Genomic DNA, 18,454 nt, shown 5'->3' on the forward strand with positions numbered 1-18,454 from the left:
TCACACAATTATTAATTAAAAAATATTAACATCAATTAGCATAGCTTGAATCATATTTAATTAGTTTTCAATATTTGTGAAACATGTGCTTTTTATACAATCTGTAACAGGAAATTGACTTTGTATTTGTTATGTATCAAGAAATAAGTCCATATGTTTTATTTATAACATCTGTCAGATGACTGTTTACATTATTATGTTTTGTTTACTTTTTAGTTTAGTCTGATTTGTGAGTTCAATAAATTCAGTTGTGTTAATTATGTTTTAATTTTAAACTGGCGACGAGGATAATTGGATAATGGATCTCAATAAGCCTGATCGTTTTGACCCCCATACAAATCCTGCAAGTGTCGCACAGCGTTGGGATACATGGATTAAGCAATTTGAGAGGTATGCTTTAGCTGCAGACATTACCAGTGATGTAAGGAAAACTGCACTAGTACTTAATCTAGCTGGTGAGGAAGTGGCTTACATTTTTGACAGTTTACCACAACCTAATGAAATAACGTACAAAAATGTTATAAAACTATTAACTGACTATTTCGCTCCTACCAAAAATGTCCTTTTTGAAATATTTAATTTTAGGAAGTGTCATCAAGCAGAATCAGAGTCGTTTAACTCTTTCTATTCTCGACTAAGAACATTAGCTGTGAACTGTGAATTCAAAGACTTGGATAGGGAATTAATTATGCAAATTTTGATTGGATCTAGAAGTGATGAGTTAAGGAATAAAATTTTGAAAGAACCTACTATTAAACTTCAGGATGTTGTTATTGCAGCTAAGTCAAATGAATTATTTCAAACTCAAAGTAAGGAACTTTCTTTCAGTAGCTCAAGTTTTGCTAATGCACATAAAATTGACCATTCAAACAGGAAATTTGTTGCATTTAGGTTTACTTAATTTCTATCACTGTTTTTTACCCAACAAAGCCAATGTTGCAGAACCTTTACATCGCTTATTGGACAAAAATGTTAAATGGCGGTGGGAGGAAAAACATAAACTTGCTTTCAATGCTTCAAAGAAGCTCCTTTCTTCCGATAGTATACTGGCTCATTACAATCCCTCCAGCCATCTTATACTAACTTGTGATGCATCTCCTTATGGTATTGGTTGTGTGCTTAGTCAGGTTCGAGGGGAAAAGGAAGTTCCAATTGCGTTTTATTCCAGGACAATGAGTCAGTCAGAACGAAGATATGCTCAAGTAGATAGGGAAGCACTTTCCATCATTGGAGGGGTTAAAAAATTCCACAATTACTTATATGGGAGGCATTTTGAAATTAGAACAGATCATAAGCCACTTCTGGGTCTTTTCACTGTGGATAAACAAACACCAAACACACTGTCACCTCGAATGATTCGCTGGAGTATCCTTTTAAATGGATATGACTTTGATCTTGTATACAAACCGGGGATTTCTATTCCGAATGCTGATGGTTTGAGTCGTCTTCCATGTTCCTCCAATCAAGAGATGTTGATCAAGAGATAAATGAAGTCTTGAATGACGTGCTATACATTGAATCCGATGAGGTTAAACCAATCACCGCTAATATAATAGCAAAAGAAACAGAAAAGGATCCACTTCTATCTAAAGTACTATTATGGACTCAACGTGGTTGGCCAACTCATAACTCAGATATCAACCTTACGCCTTTCATTTCTCGTCAAAATTCAATTTCTCAATACAAACAATGTTTACTTTGGGGAACTAGGGTGATCATTCCATCCACTCTCAGGCAACAAGCTCTGAAGCTTCTACACATGGGACATGAGGGCATTGTTCGAACAAAGGCGTTGGCTCGAAGCTATTTCTGGTGGCCAAAACTTGATCAAGACATAGAAAACATAGTGAATTCTTGTCAAGCATGTCAACAAAGTCGTCACAACCCTCCAAGAGCAACAGTTCTTCCCTGGGAGAAAACGAAACAACCCTGGTCTCGTCTCCACATAGATTTCGCTGGGCCCTTCCAAAACAAGTTGTTTTTGATTGTTGTCGATTCTTTCAGCAAATGGTTAGAAGTAGTTTTGGTGCCTTCTACAGATTCAAGATCAACTATAAAGGTCCTCAGAAGCCTTTTCGCAACACATGGTGTTCCAGACACAATAGTATCTGATAACGGGTCGGCTTTCACTTCACAAGAATTTCGATCGTTTAATGAAAGCAATGGCATCCGCCACGTCGTGGTTGCACCATACCATCCGTCATCGAATGGTCAGGCAGAAAGGATGGTCCAAACGACAAAAAATTCTTTGCGACGAATACTTCAAGGAGATTGGCAAAAAAGATTGGCTCAGTTCCTAATATCATCTCATATAACGCCAAATTGTTCTACTAATATGTCACCGAGTGAACTGCTGTTCGGAAGGCGTATTAGAACCATCTTAGACAGAGTTCACCCAGATTATTCTTCAAGTGACAAAGAAGAGAAAATCTTGGATAAAGCGCTTCACGATTACCAACAGTCACCTCAGAGGAAATTTAAAGAAAATGACTCCGTATTTGCAAGAAACTATAATCAGCGAGGACCAAAGTGGATTCCTGCTAAAGTCACTAGAATAACCGGGCCACTGAGCTACCATTTGATAACAAAAGAAGGCATTGAAATACGACGTCATATTGACCAATTGAGACCTCGCTCAGAAACATCAAAAGCATCTACTAACTCACACTTGGATAATCCTGAATCTCCAGTAAACCCACCATTCCACCCACTACTCCAGAATCCTATTCAAATGAGAACACCAGAAGCACATCATATCACTCCAGTGCAACCACCATCAATGGTTCGCAATCCTATTATGATGAGAACACCAGACGTACAACCAATGCGACCATCAGTGATGCAACAATCTCGCAATTCCTTTAGTGGTATAGAAGGTTCAATTAACCCTCATCAAGAAGATGCTGGTTTCAACGTTTCTGGTTTAATTCAAGACTCCACTAGCATGAGCACGAGTCCACAACCTGTTCGGTCACGTGTCTCTAGATCAAACTCCCAAAACACTTCAATGAGCATGAGTCCTCGACCTGTTCGTATCCGTCGACCACCGGCATATCTGAAGGACTACCTAACGGGGGGAGGAGTGTTATGTATCAAGAAATAAGTCCATATGTTTTATTTATAACATCTGTCAGATGACTGTTTACATTATTATGTTTTGTTTACTTTTTAGTTTAGTCTGATTTGTGAGTTCAATAAATTCAGTTGTGTTAATTATGTTTTAATTTACTAAAGTATTTACACAGTAATATTACACTTTGTGATGCCTTGCAAAAATATGAATTTTATGTTTTTGACCATATAAGAGTCTTGATACCTGAAATACAATACATATTTCTTCAACTTAATATTAAAATTAAATAATTTTTAACTTACATGACAACGAGTGTGTGTTTTGTGATGCCTTGCAAAAATATGAATTTTATGTTTTTGACCATATAAGAGTCTTGATACCTGAAATACAATACATATTTCTTCAACTTACAGTAATATTAAAATTAAATAATTTTTAACTTACATGACAACGAGTGTGTGTTTGCTTTGGGGCCCAGACAAGAACTAGAACTGAACTATTTACTTTACCATGAATCTCATCTTTGACCAAGGATGATAACAGCTGATTTGCAGGATTGCCAACAGGTTAGAGTGATTTGCTTTTCTTAACCAAACAACAAATTATTTCACATACTGTATTTTATCCTAAGTGGTCATTTAATTTATTTTGTTTTAAAATAATGAAAATTAAAATATTACATATTAGTACACTTCCAAATTACATTATATTAAATGCTTCTTTAACCTTGCTTTGCAAACACCTATGCTTGTTTAGATAAACCGTTAGTACACAACGCAATATAGTTTTCTTTAGTTCAATGATTCTAGTTGACCACAGTGTAAAGATGTTCAGTTAGTTGTTGTTAAAAATATCAAATGTAATTTTTATGAATACACCTTTGAGAATTTAAATTGATATAATCTATCTATATATATAAAATCCAATGTATGTTTGTATGTTTGTATATTTGTATGTTTGTCCTTTATGGACTCCAAAACTGCTCGACAGATTGTAATGGAACTTTTAGGCATTATTAAGCATTATTCAAGGATGGTTTGTGTGAGGTTTGGTGCAGATCCGTCAATAGGGCTCCGCCCCAGTGGCTCTGGAGTTTCCCATGTTAACCTTATGAGTACTCATATTTAAATGGAATTAAAGAATCTTAACAGCTGGTGCAACTAAACAATTTGATTCTGTGATGTTCAATAGCATTAAAAAGTTAATAGGTTTACCAACAGGATGCAGCACTATATTTATTTTTAATTTATGAGAACAGCTAATTTTTAACCAAAAGGTGAGTGAGCGTAGCGAACGAACTTCAACCTGGAGGCGAGTTAGCGTAGCGAACGAGCTAACCTGAAGGCAAGTGAGCACAGCAAACGAGCTCCAACCTAAAGGTGAGTGAGCGTAGCGAACGAACTTCAACCTGGAGGCGAGTTAGCGTAGCGAACGAGCTAACCTGAAGGCAAGTGAGCACAGCAAACGAGCTCCAACCTAAAGGTGAGTGAGCGTAGCGAACGAACTTCAACCAGGACGTGATTGAGCCATGCGAACGAGCTCATCTTGAAAATGAACGAGCATGTGACATATAACCACAATAGGATAGGACGACGTCTGTCGGGCCAGCTAGTTTAAAATATGTGAAACTTTTTAGTTGTTAATTTGGTAGTTTACTTTTTGTTGACATTGATGTTAATTAAAACTCTCTTCCAAGGCTCTCCTTTGTGGATCAAGCTGGTCTAGTGAGAGTGCTGGGTTTCGTTCCGCGAAGTCGTGATTTCTAATACCTCCAATGAGCTTATCTAAGTGATAATGCCACAGCCACCATGCCTAGCCTGAAGTAATTCGAATATTAGTCCTAAGAACATTAACTAAAGAAAACTATATAGCGTTGTGGAATTATAATCATATTGATATAAACTAACGGTTTATCTAAACAAGCATACGTGTTTGCAAAGCACGGTTGAAAGAAGCATTAGTATAACATACTGTAATTTGGAAGTCAATTTAAAACATATTTCCAAAGTATTCACAGCTTTGTATAAAGTGGTGATCAGTTCTACATTTTCAAGTGATAGGCAAAATCGAAAAAAATCTTCACTCAACAAATTAAGCTTTTAAATACATTTTTAAACTTGATATTTTAAAACTGATTACGAGATAAGCATCAGTTATATTTATTTTTCTTGGTTATACAATAACTGTTATTACTATAACGTTATAACTACCATATATCAAAGACCATAAATTAAATGGTTTTATTCACGATTATAATAAATAGCCGAATATTGAAAAGAATAATATCAGTTTTACATTAACTTCATTTTAAGACCTACGCGAACCCTACCCACCCAAGATTTGATTACAGATAAGACCCGTTTGGTCGAGAAGATTCATATGAGATTCTATTATCGATTTCTCTGAAGATGCTCTCGTATAAGAGGTCTAGCTTCCCTTGATAACATTTTACGATTTAAGACCGTAACTTCTTTATGAGTTGTCATCCTAGCTTAGCCTCACTTATACGCTTGTAAACCCTTTCCAAGTATCCATACCGCATCTTAGAAATAAAACTGGTGTTTAAGTCGATTTTTATCCTAAACATATCCCAATCTTAAAATAAGTTAACTACTTTTTTATTAAACGAAATTCGCACAAGATCAATTAATAGATACATTTAAATTATAGAAGCCTAAGCTCAGTTCAACTTTTTTCCCAAATTAGTATTCTAAATTTTGCTGTTACTGATTACGATGTTAACCTGATAAGAGGTTTGTAATTTGTCGTTTTTCTTAGTAGTAAAAGTTTACATTTTTTCATTATATTATTTTTATTTTGTACCGTGACTTGACCAGTGATATTTAGGATGAAAATATTACGCTTTTCATGCAAAGCAGTCCAAACCCCTATATTTATGTGCAATGTCTATATGGCTAAAACATGTTATGCGAAATATTAATTTATTTAGTATTAGGTATGTAGCAAACCAACTTATATATTTCCTGATTCACATAAAGACCCTTTCTTTGTAGTCATAGGCTTATTAAACATTCCTTTTTAAATAATACAACCCTGAAAAATTATATAGATAATTTTTAAGGGGATTGAACAGTATTTCAGAGTAGATATTTAAATAATACGAGTAAATGTTATCTATAAACTACTTCGTTTTAAATGCAAGTTTTGAAACGAAAATAGAACTTAAATGCAACACGTTTGTTTGTTTTAGAGAGAATCTCGATTCATAAACACAGAACTACAAACATCCCAGGTAAAGGGTGATGAGGTAAATACCTCCCCAGTACTTTGGCCGTGTATTCGTTAAAGTCTAAGCATTTTACGTTTAAATAACCTGGAATCTCTTTCATAAAACCCTACTTTATTATCTCATTTTATCGCAAATTTAACTCTTAACTATGATGATCACCGTCCTATATTTTGCATATTTCGTGATTAAATTTGTTTTTTTATGAACATTTGTCAGTAACTTTCAGAATTCGAGTTACAAAAATGTAATGTTACTTTATATAAAACACATTAATGTCATCGTTTATTACAAATTTAAAAATTTACAAATTTTTATCATGTTCCATAAATAATTTGTATCCTATTCCAGTCAGCATTATTAGATTATAATAAGCGGTATCAGCAATCTGAAACATATTTTCTCCTATTAGCAAAAACAACCCTTCTCGTAAGTAAGCGGTACATGTATATGGGAGTAACTGATATATTTTGTGAAAAATCAAAAAAGTCGCCATAATTTTTGAAACGTAATTTTTACAAAAAAATGGCGTTTTTTCCCCCATAAATGGTGGTTGTGCGTTTATTCCAAATCGTTTAAGCAATTTGTTATATCTGGTTTTCCGTAATTTATGGGTCCTATAAGGAAATTACCATTAAAATTAAATTTTCAGTAAGATGAATAGGGTACTTGAAGATGCCATAGATTGGTACCCAAATACCAAATTTAACCTCAGATGTGGTTTATAGCTATGTATACATCTACATATACACTCACAAACGTCATTTAGAAAACCACTTTTTTAGGTTCAGGGGACCTAAAATGGATAAATCCACCCAAATCTCAAACCCGAAAGTTTTAAACAATACTATTTTTTATTTATATAGGGAGGGGGGGGGGAGAAAGTAAAAAAGTATTCACAGTGCATCAATACTCAACAAACAACGAAATGTTGCAAGCGTGATTTTATGGCAAGTGTTTAATTTATGTAACTCCATATGTTTCAGTGTGTGACAGCAACAATGAGAAGTGTGGTTCGATGATATAACTGTATCAACCAACATTTTACCCATATATTTACATACATCATGCATTCATGATTTGTTATCTTTTAGTTTTCAAACTCAGCTGAAATAATGTTAAAACATTACAAACTATCAAAAATAAATCCAGTTGGTAAATATTTAAGTAATTTTTAGTGTCATTGCGAAGATCTTGTGTTTCATAATTTTAATAACAAATTAACCTACTTGGACAATTGTTTAGTATAAAAATTATATAATTAACTCTTAACTCTTTTCTTAAATAATTTGAGAATTTAATCGTAAAGTTTGTGAGCTAAAAAACCAACATTTGTGGACTATTAAACAATACGAAGAATTATGAAAATATGGTTGGATCATTTATATTTATTTGCAAAAAGTTTTTTTTACTAACAAATAAAATATGACGTTTCCTAACTCATTCATCTACACAATTAGTAGCTCCTTCAATCTTTTATGAACCTTTCCTATAAGTATGTTACACAACATAATTGTATACTACTCGTGAATTGAAGCGTTATCAGCTATAATTCATGAGTGCTAGCTATGATACTGAACTGAACACAAGTATAGGTCAGCGAACGATTTTCTCATTTGGATAGGTTCCAAATGCTTTCTTACAAACAAATACTTTGTTGACAATTCTAAAAGTAAATTGCTCTGTTCTCTAGCAGTTGTATCAATTCCACTTTCATCAAGTCCCATTCTATTTGATTGAACTGGTGCTAATGTGGAACATATTGTCATCCCTCTAAATTATGCTGCTTGTTACAAAATAAAAGCTATAGCATAAACATTTTGAAACCGACACACAACAGTTCATGAATACCATGTACATGTACTGGAACCCCTGATTGTACGGCACTTATACATTACATTTAGCAATAGCTCAAAGTTTTCCAGGCTGTTTTTGCAGAAGGTAAACTATTTCACACTTGGGATGTGTTTGAGTGTGTTTGTTTGCTTCTACGCTTGAGTGAACTAACTTGAGTGCACTAACATATTTTCCCAAGCGACGCCGATTCTACAGGTCTGCTCTCTTGATCATAATGTTACTATCTTTACAGAAACAAACACTGTCAACATCTCGCTTATTTTTAGCTGAGTTCTTGTCTTTTATATGTTTGTTGTAAATCTTTTTGATGGCTTCAAAGTTTCTGGTTTTTAAACAATTAAAATTCGTCTTTGTTTATATAGACTGAAAGTACTGATAATTACATTGTAAAACATGGTCAATCTTTATGTAAATTAACCGTAGTAAGAACTTTAAAACATAAACCTTTACTTCACATGAAATATAATTCAAACACTCTCCAAAAATGTTTTTTAAATATTTGTCAAAAGAGGGTGTTTGTTTAGTATTCAAGACTATGAAATATCTTTATAAGAAAATACTCGTGGAAAAATATGATCTACCACAAATTAATACAGGAAAAAATCTATTTAGTAACTGACAACTAATAAAAATTATACATACGAAAATCAAAACAAATTCACAATCCACTTAGGTTTTTTGACAAAAGCCTAAAATTGTACTTTTTTTATACACATTATAGAACCGTGTCCTTCAATCCCGTTAACAGCAAAGGGACCACAGAATCTAAAAGTGTTGACGATCAGATGGTATATGTACAATAAACCCAATACTAAACCCGAGTCAACACAACACTAAAGCCAACAACTACAATACTTGTGGCGCCACATCGTGCTGTTTGACACGTACAGTGTACACATAGCTACGTTCATTAGTTAAAATAAACTTTTTATATGCTGCCACGTACTATTGTTCTTGAATAATTGTTTTATACATTTTTCTAACGATTCTTAATTTGAGCGTTGTCACTTTTTAGGATCTCGTTGGTTACTGTATTTTATACGAATGCGGAAAATAAGATGCATGTGAATAATACAAGATGTTCCTGTGGATAAGATGTACTGTATATTTTATTTTGCTAAAGAGTCAAGCAAAATCGAAAAAGAAAGATTTTCTTAGAGTAACTTGATTTTTGTAACCGTAGGAAATTTATATATCCCAGCTGTAAATTCAAAGAAAAGTGCTAAACATACTACGGGAGTAGGCTGGCTCAGTAGTAGAGCGTGGGATTTCGGTCCCAAATGTCCCAGTGTTCAAGACCTGCCAATCACCGATGGCATTGGTGAAGATGTTAGTGTAGGTTTATCTAACTGCTAGCAACCCCTAGGCTAACTTAAAAACAATTCTGGGCTTTTTAGACGAGTAAAATATACATCATCAGCAATTTTACATATACCCTCTCCCATTAGGTAGTCAAGCCCCCTTGTTGGTGGTGGAAATGCCTATGATACACATTTTTAGTACACTACATTTTTAATAAGATTTTGAATGATGTTCCTTCTATAGTGTAAGACTGTTGTACTGTAACCATAGTATTTTATTTTAAATCAACATAAATATCATGGCACCAAGAATAATGCGTGTCCACAAGTAATTCTTTAGAGTGTGTGCCTCCGTGCTAGCCGTAATCTAACAAGGTCATCAAGTACCGTAACAACGTAACAAGAGCTGTTACTTCATACAGGCATGACAAATTGCATGGTATTTGCTGTAATTACAGATTAAATAGATTAAGTCCTAGATGAGTGAGATTTGCAGCAAATTTCTTTATTGAGAGAAGCATTGCTTTATCACAATTAATATTAAAACATATTTTATAAGTACTGCTGTAACTCTTTGTGTGAGTGTTAATTTTTTTTTTTTAGAAAAGCGTTTGGTTTTTTGTTTTACATGTGCTTTTTCAAGACCTACAAACAAGTAGTATTATTCAAACTATGCCTTAGCATGCAATATTTTGTACAATTATGGCTGAGATATTTTGTGCCACTAATAGCAAAAAATAGCAGAACGAATACTTTTATGTAACTTAAAGGTAAATTGAAGATTCGTCACAAGTAATACATATTTTTTATCTTTTTCAGTTTAATGTTACATTATAAACCATTAACCAGAACAGAACATCTCTGTTCTGTAAGAATCATCCAATTAAATACGAAAAACATATTCAGTTGCCTTCAGGAGTGAAGTTTTTTCACGGTTTCCTTGTTGCTAAAATTTATATCTTCAGCATTATTTTGGTTTATGGAAATTATCACTCTAATGCTTATCTTTCTAGTGTATTCATCACAAAAATATTCCTTATAATATAGGATTTAATTAGTGTAAAAACCTTTAGTTTATTGTTTTCAGAATTAACTAAGATTCATGAATCATCTTATAAGCCTTGTAGCACACATAAAAATAACTATAACCAATTTGGTTATTAGAAGCCAAAACTCTAACTTAAACCGTCAAATTGGGGGTAGGGAAGGAGAAATAGTTTAATATCCTACCAAATTGGTTACTTGTGCACACAATTCTTGTTGATACCACCAGTTAATACCCATTTTACGCTTCCACGCCTAAGGGGAATCTAAACCGCTACCTGTGTGCACTACTCGTATCCCATCACGTCAGTGACGTCATTACTGTGGTTTATACCGACGCTTCCCGCAGTATACGATAGATATTTTTAGATAATAATTGAAATTTGAATATTACAAATTAATTAGCAAACTATGTGCAAATATGGCTTGGCAAATAGAAGAGCTACCCGCGACAATCGAAGATGTATCCACCCCACTTGAGTGTATTTTACGCTTTATTTAAAAATAATTATATCTTTACAGCCCTCTTAGGTGCTAAGTCGTACATATGAATAATGATGAATAATGAATAATGAATAATGAATTTTATTTCCTCAAAAACAAACAATCATCAAATCATAAAACAATTCGGAAATTAACTGGCCACTTTGTCCAGTAATTGTGGCCAGTGTACACAAAACTTATCTAATCTATACATGAAATGAAGAGTTCAGTCTTATCAATCCATTACTAAAATTATCACTCCTGCTGCTACCTGTAGCGTTACATATTGAAATTAAGTCTACTTCTAAAAATTAAAATATACATATCTGACTGCCTGAAATGTAAATAATGAACACAAAATATATAAAAAACGTACTACAATTTAACGATGTGAAAAACATAGATTTTATTCTAAAACATTACGAAGCAACGAAGTATCATTTATATTACATAACCATTCTTTCAACCTTTTACAAAAACTATTAACATTGTTACTTCTTTTTATATCAATTGGCAACATATTAAAAACAAAAGGCCCCAAAAATAGATACGAATGCTTGAACAGTTCTTTGTTGACTTTAGGGGTCCTGTAAAACAAATTATCTACACTTCTGGTATTGTAATATAGGTTATCAGTTCCATTGTTCCCACTTTTAAGATAAAACAATTTTAATACTTTAAATATAAAAAGATTCTGAATCGGCATTATTTTTGATTGAAAGTATAACGGAAATGAGCTTTCTCTCAACTGTTTATTAAAAATGATTCTTAAAAAATGATTTTGAGTTGTTCTTAAACGATTGATGAAACTTTTGAAAGTACCTCCCCAGCATATTAATCCATATTGCAAACGTGAATGTATTAGTGCGTAATAAAGTGTTTTCAATAAATGTTCTTCACAAAAATGTTTTAAGAAATAAAATTTTCTAATTGATCTTTTGACATTTGCATGCAGAATTTGAATGTGTTTTTCCCACGTAAATTTTTCATCAAAGTGTATCCCAAGGTATTTAAATGATTTAACTTTCTCAATTTCCTCACATTGGCAATCTACACGTTGGCAGCCTTGTATGTGATACAAAATAGGAGATGAAAAAGAAAATTCTCTGTAGCCAAAATTTATAAACTTTGTTTTACTAACATTAACTTTCATTTTGTTTTTTAAGCACCAATCTTGGAGTATGTCTAAATCAAACATTAAATTCATTTTTAAAACTTCCTTATCCTTATTAGAATAAAGAAAACCAATATCATCGGCAAAAGCTTGGATTTGACCTTTAAAATTCTTGTCAAGCAAATCGTTAATAAAAACAAGGAATAAAATTGCTGAGGTAACCGAGCCCTGCGGCACACCTACAGTTACGGGCAGTGGTCTGCTGAGGCAGTCACCTACCCGTACCTGCTGTTCTCTGCCAGTCAGGAAGCTGCGGAACCAATTGAGCGCCACACCTCTGATACCAGCTGCCTCAAGCTTAAATAGTAAGATATTATGGTTAACCAGGTCAAAGGCCTTCATAAAGTCAACAAAGAGACCTGTCGTTTTGTTGCCATTGTTAAAACTTGAATATATTAAATTTGTAAAATTCAACAGAGCATCTTCTGTAGATTTTCCTCGCTGAAACCCAAACTGCCATTGAGAAAAAAAAATTATTTGATTGAAATACTTTACTAGTCTGTTAACCATTAGCTTCTCCAATATCTTAGAAAAAGATGAAAGTAGACTGATTGGTCTTATGTTGTTCAATTTTATTAAGTTTGGCTTCTTGAAAATTGGTATTACGACACTTAACTTTAACTTAGTAGGAAAAATACCTTCACTAAAACTTTTATTAAAAATATAGGTTAAAACAGGTGCAATGTATTGAGCTATTTTTTTTACTAATAATGCATTAAAATTATCGAAACCCGAAGATTTTTTATTTTTAAAACCATTAATGACACCTATAATTTCGTTTTCAGTGGTTGGCACAATGAAAAAAGATTGGCAACGCTGATGTAGACCCAGGTCGGCCAGTGAAGGTGTATCGTTATCAGGTTGCACAATGTTCATCAGATAATGATTAACTCTATCTGCTACACTTTGTGAGTCACTGTCAATAGTTCCATCCTCAAGCTCAACCTTATCAAAACACTGATTACGGGTTTCACCAGTTAGGCTATTTATGACCCTCCACTGTCTAGCGGGGTCACCATCAGCATTTCGAATATGATTTGAATAATACAATTTTTTGACATTATCCATTTCGAGTTTTAAATTATTGTAGAACATTTTATAGTGATTCCTTAAAACTAAATCATATGGCCTTTTTTTGGTTAACACGTACAGTTTTTTTCTTCTACGTATTTTTTTTAAGAGACTTGTCGTCATCCAAGGACTTAGTAGTTTGGCCTTAGCAAGACTCTTATCTATTGAAATGGTTTTAGAACACTTATTTACAACGTCAGTTAAAATTAAATTAAACTTCTCATAACATAAATCAATATTTTTTTCATTAAAAACTTCGTCCCAACTAATAGACTTTAAACAACCAATAACCTTATCAAAATCTATAGTCTGCTTCTCGCAAAATACTTTTTTTTTGTCTTGGTCTAAAGAAATGTCATTAAATTTAAGACCCAATAAACAATGATCTGTTATATTCAAATCAAATATTGCTTGCTTAAAGCTATTTACTTGCCTATGTTTAATAAAAATATGGTCGATTAGTGTTTTAGAATTTGTTGTGATTCTAGTAGCATTCTTAACTATTGATAAAAACCCATTGTTCTCTAAAAGGTACTGATAGTTTTTAGAATTTATTTTTCCATCTAACAGGTCGATATTAACGTCTCCCAGCAAAATTGTATTTGTAGTAAAATAATTCATATAAGATTCTAGTTCGTTTACAAAATCCTTCTCAGTAAACTCTTGCAGTCTATATATACAAAATAGTTTAAAATAATGTTTACTAATTTTTATATTTAAGAGGAGCGTGTCAGCAGTCCTCATACTGTTTACATTTGCTTCTGTGACACATATATCCTTTAAAGCGTAACATATGACACCACCTGATCTGTAGGAGTCATTACAACGTGCAAAAATGTTGTAATTTGGAATATTGAATAAATTTAACTCATCGGTGTTAATCCAAACTTCACTTAATACAATAAAGGTAATATCTTGTTCTAATTGAGAAAATTCTATTAAAAAATTATTAAAGTTTTGTCGTAAGCTTCTAATGTTGCAATATATTAAGGTGAATACATTATTTGAGTTGACATCATCTAATTCAAAAAAATTGCTGTTTAAGGATAGTAAATAATCACTATTCTCTACCATACAAATTACGATATGTACATTTAAAATCTATTCAAAAATGGAACTAAAACTAAATATGTAAATAAGGAAAGTGAAATCCCTGGAAGCAATTAATGATCTCAATATAGGACAGTATGTATCCATTGCTTTTGACGATGGTTTATTTGAGCTTTTTGATGTCAGCCTCACTGTAAATCCTGCGACACTTATCCTTATCAGCCTTCCTGATAAAGAATTTTCCCTCACGGCACCACGCGTATTTGATGCCTACTTCAGCACATTTCTTTTTCAAGTCAGACAAAAACACCTTATTAGCTGGAGACAAGTGCTCATTAATGTACAGTTTCGCTTTTGGGAAAGACGAGTTTACCTGGTCCACAGTCACAGATTCCTTGAGCTCCCTGAATTGTTTCAACCACGTGTCTCTAGTGGATCTGCCGATGAACTGGACCACGAGGGAAGGGACCCGGTCTTTGCGGAAGCTGGGTACTCGGTGTGCTGCGTTGATCTGGGACTCCTCCACCTCCAGGCCGATGACTGCACCTACGTCCTTCACCAACTGGATGACATCCTCCCTGGGGGTGACTGGGATACCGCTAATCTCGATGTTGCTGCGTCGGGTATATTGTTCCAGTGATCGAGTCCGGTCTTGTAGGTCGGTGACTGTTTCTCGCAAAACCTCATTTTCTTTTTTCAGAACTTGCACTTCCGATCTTAAATTTTCCATTAATTTGGTAGATTCGTCCACTTTTTCTGAAAGAAAATTCAGGGATTGCGACATTTCGGAAACTTCTTTTTTTACGTTTTTTAACTCAGTAAAAAGTTCTTTTTTTAAACTGTCCAAAACTTTAAGCAAAAATTCCTTTGTTATCGGCGTACTTGAGCCGGAACTTACACTGCCTTCTCGGCACTCCCTACACCTCCATTGCTTTGCTGTACGAACCTTCTTCTCTTCTATATCTTCTTTCACACAGTTTACATGAAACGATTTTTTGCAATTACCGGCACAACTTATCACTTCAGTAGACTTGCAGCTGCCAATGTCCACGTTGCAAACGCCACAGGTAGCTGGCATTTTAATTTATGTACGTAAAAAGCACTTTTTTAACTACACAAGGCCGTTTAGACAAACACGCCACACACGTGAAGTAGTAGCGCGACGTGAGCTTGCGATACGGTAGCGGAGCAGTACGTCTTATCGGATCGGCTGACCCGACTGAACTGAAGTGAGATATTTAAGCGAGAAATTAGTCAACGCGCATATACAGTATGTTAACGAAAATACACAATTTTACAATTTCAATTAAAATCTCCAAGATGGCATATGACAGTTTCTAGAAGTTATAACTTGATAACATTGACAAAAGCACTGAGAACGATTACAGTATGGTAGTAAAATTTGCAAACTGTCAAATTACATATTATATAAGGTTATACTGTATTTTAGTCTGTGTAAATAAGTGGTTCAAGTGTTCACCAAACATTCAAAGGGTCGCCGGTTTGATCCTGAAAAAATCAGTAATTGTTATAGTTCGAAACTAAACCAAGCAGTTCCTGGTCATTAGTGCTTCAAATAAATGATCGTGACTGATGAATCAGCTGATCTTAGTCAGTATCAAAGCTACACAAATCATCTCACACCATTCATTCCACTCATATCCTTCACTCATATTTGGGTTAAAATGCCCACTTAGGTGGCGTCCCCATCTCAATTGACAATGATAATAATATAAGCTATAACATAATTAATTCAGTTCCCCTAGTACGAAACAACACCTTGTACTAACTAATTTGATCCAACCTAACCTAACATCCTAATCTAACCTAACAATGGCTCTTCTATGAAGTGTACCTTTTCTAAAATGTTTTTGGGTGATACTTTTCACCCGATGCATGCAATACATCATATCTATACTATAATGTGAGTAACGTTTGCGCACAAAGATTTCAAAAACGGCTCCAATGATTTCCTCCAAATTGTTAGAAATATCTTAGTTTTAGATTAAAAACTATATCCATTCCCTGTCTCTATCTCTATATAAACAAACATAATCCGTTTAAATAAATTAAGATGGTGTAGCATACACTAAGATTTAAGTATCTATAAATTATATATAATAAATACAACCACACACTGTCTATGTTATTCCATCATATTTTTTATGGGGACCCAAGCTAGTGGTAGAGATGGGACTTCGGAGCCCGAGATTTCGGGTTCAAATCCCGCCAATCACCAATGGATTTTATCCATGTGATGATGCCGCAACCCTCTAGGACTCTGAAGAAGTTTGTAAAACAGTTCCGGGCTAGAACCTAACGTCCTAGTATGTGAAGCAGGACATAACGAATTTTCAAATATCCTCTTTTGTGTCGCGTGACACATAATCTGGTCACAGAGTCTGTCCAACTTTGACACCAATCATGTTGATTCAACTAACTAACCTACAATACCGCGACAGTTATTGGATCTCATATTGTAATCTAATCTCTTCCGGCCAACAAATCTGATCATGTGAAACACACAGCCAATATCCGATTAAGGTAAACAATGTACATGATCCTTTGTGATCAACATCCGTGGTTCCAGTTAATTGTTGTCACAATTCTAGCAAGGTAAATTTGTGTTCTAAAATGTTAAACATACAAGGTGTAATTATTACAATTTACTTTTTAAACTGGATATATATTAACAGAAGGTATTAATTGTGGTAAGCACTTTTTACTTGTCATGCAGATCATGTGGTTAGAGAACTCACCTTTGGGTCCCAAAGGTTGACACAAAAATCAGTCAACATTTACTTTGAAATCGATTGCGTGTCCAAAAATTTGGATGGTAAAAGATTTTGATTCAACCCCTTTTTGAAATTGTGATGGTTTTCAAACAGATTTAAATTCCAAATTGTATGTAAATCCATTCCCAAATTGTAATATTCAATTTCTAATGTACCGCTAAAATGATTTTGTTTTCTAAATCGTATTAATCAAAACGATTATTTAAATACTTTTTCTAAGAAATGGTAACCATATAAAGGTAGGTATTTTAAGCCAAGTATGAATGGAGATGAGTGTAGGATGAGTGGCACGATCTTGTAGTCGTGTTAGTGACTAAGGCCGACATATTCCTTAGACACAGCTGTTAATTAATAGCCCATACGTCTAATGGCAACTAAAGGACCTACAGCGTATAATAGAATCCGAACCACATTTTTGCCTTAGTATTAACGAATTGGTCTAACTATCAGGATAGTACTCACTAGTGCGTACGTTAATCCACACCAGGGAGTATCGCATCCACAGTGCATGGGTATATTTTACATCATAATCACCAGCACGTAATTCACGACGTCGTAAAGGTGTTTTCAGCACAATCACACTCTTAATTTTCAATATTAAATATTCTTCAAGTTTTGAAGAAAAGAAACTCACAATAGTTTTTAAACTTTTACAAAACTATTTTAAAACACAGTTTCAGTGCCGATTAATAATTTTGACATGTTCAGTCCATAAATCCAATCAAAATCAATTACGTTATTCACTCTAACCACTTTATTTAAGGTTTAACACTACAACTAATTCATATCTTGTTACTAAGAAAATTCTAAGACCCAATTATTTTAATAGCGGCTTCAAGTCGTATTGATGTTTATTGTGTGGCGTGAGCTCACACAGGCACGAAACCCATTTTCTTATAAGTTTACAGGTTATGAATAATGCAAGAGCCGTGTTGAATCCAATCATTTCATGCCATTCGCTTATCGTTAACTTTTTCCTCTGTTTATACTGTGTGAAGGTTATGTTTATAAATCCGTTTATATGATACTGAGCTATGTTTGGACTTAAGCAGCAGTAATACACAAGTAAAAAGTGTGTTGAATGAAATGTTAATTATACTTTAGAACTTGTCTAAACAAGAGAAAAAGTTAACTAAAAGCTATTTACAGTAACCAGTCGTAATCACTGGATCTCTTTACCAAGACAGCGACTCATTTATTATACGTATTTTAAGATGAATGAGGTTACTTGTGCGCAAACTACGTATTTTAGTCTTTTTCTTGTCTGAGAAAAACGAAAAATTCAATACCCTTTTACTTGTCAAAGATTGTCTTTGTTTGTGACAATCATTTTTTGTAAATAAACTGCTAATTACAATA

At 33.7% G+C, this 18,454-nt stretch overlaps 2 protein-coding genes across 2 annotated transcripts; one reads left to right on the forward strand and one right to left on the reverse strand.

Annotated features, from left to right (window-relative positions):
• The first annotated feature begins 1,450 nt into the window (after positions 1-1,450).
• On the forward strand, positions 1,451-3,111 carry LOC128989095 (uncharacterized protein K02A2.6-like). The gene has a single exon (XM_054410954.1). The coding sequence runs from the start codon at positions 1,451-1,453 to the stop codon at positions 3,101-3,103; it is 1,653 nt and encodes a 550-aa protein (XP_054266929.1). The 3' UTR covers positions 3,104-3,111.
• Positions 3,112-14,463: 11,352 nt separating this feature from the next.
• LOC128989096 (uncharacterized) lies at positions 14,464-15,378 on the reverse strand. The gene is made up of 2 exons (XM_054410955.1): positions 15,183-15,378; positions 14,464-15,056 (listed from the first exon to the last, which is right to left on the reverse strand). Exons 1-2 carry the CDS (start codon positions 15,376-15,378, stop codon positions 14,464-14,466), a joined length of 789 nt encoding a protein of 262 aa, XP_054266930.1.
• Between the last annotated feature and the right edge of the window lie 3,076 nt (positions 15,379-18,454).

Source organism: Macrosteles quadrilineatus, unplaced genomic scaffold, assembly GCF_028750875.1.
Source record: "Macrosteles quadrilineatus isolate MER2022 unplaced genomic scaffold, UCM_ALF_1.0 Scaffold_3__2_contigs__length_128488019, whole genome shotgun sequence".
In the NCBI taxonomy this organism is placed as follows: Eukaryota; Metazoa; Arthropoda; class Insecta; order Hemiptera; family Cicadellidae; genus Macrosteles; species Macrosteles quadrilineatus.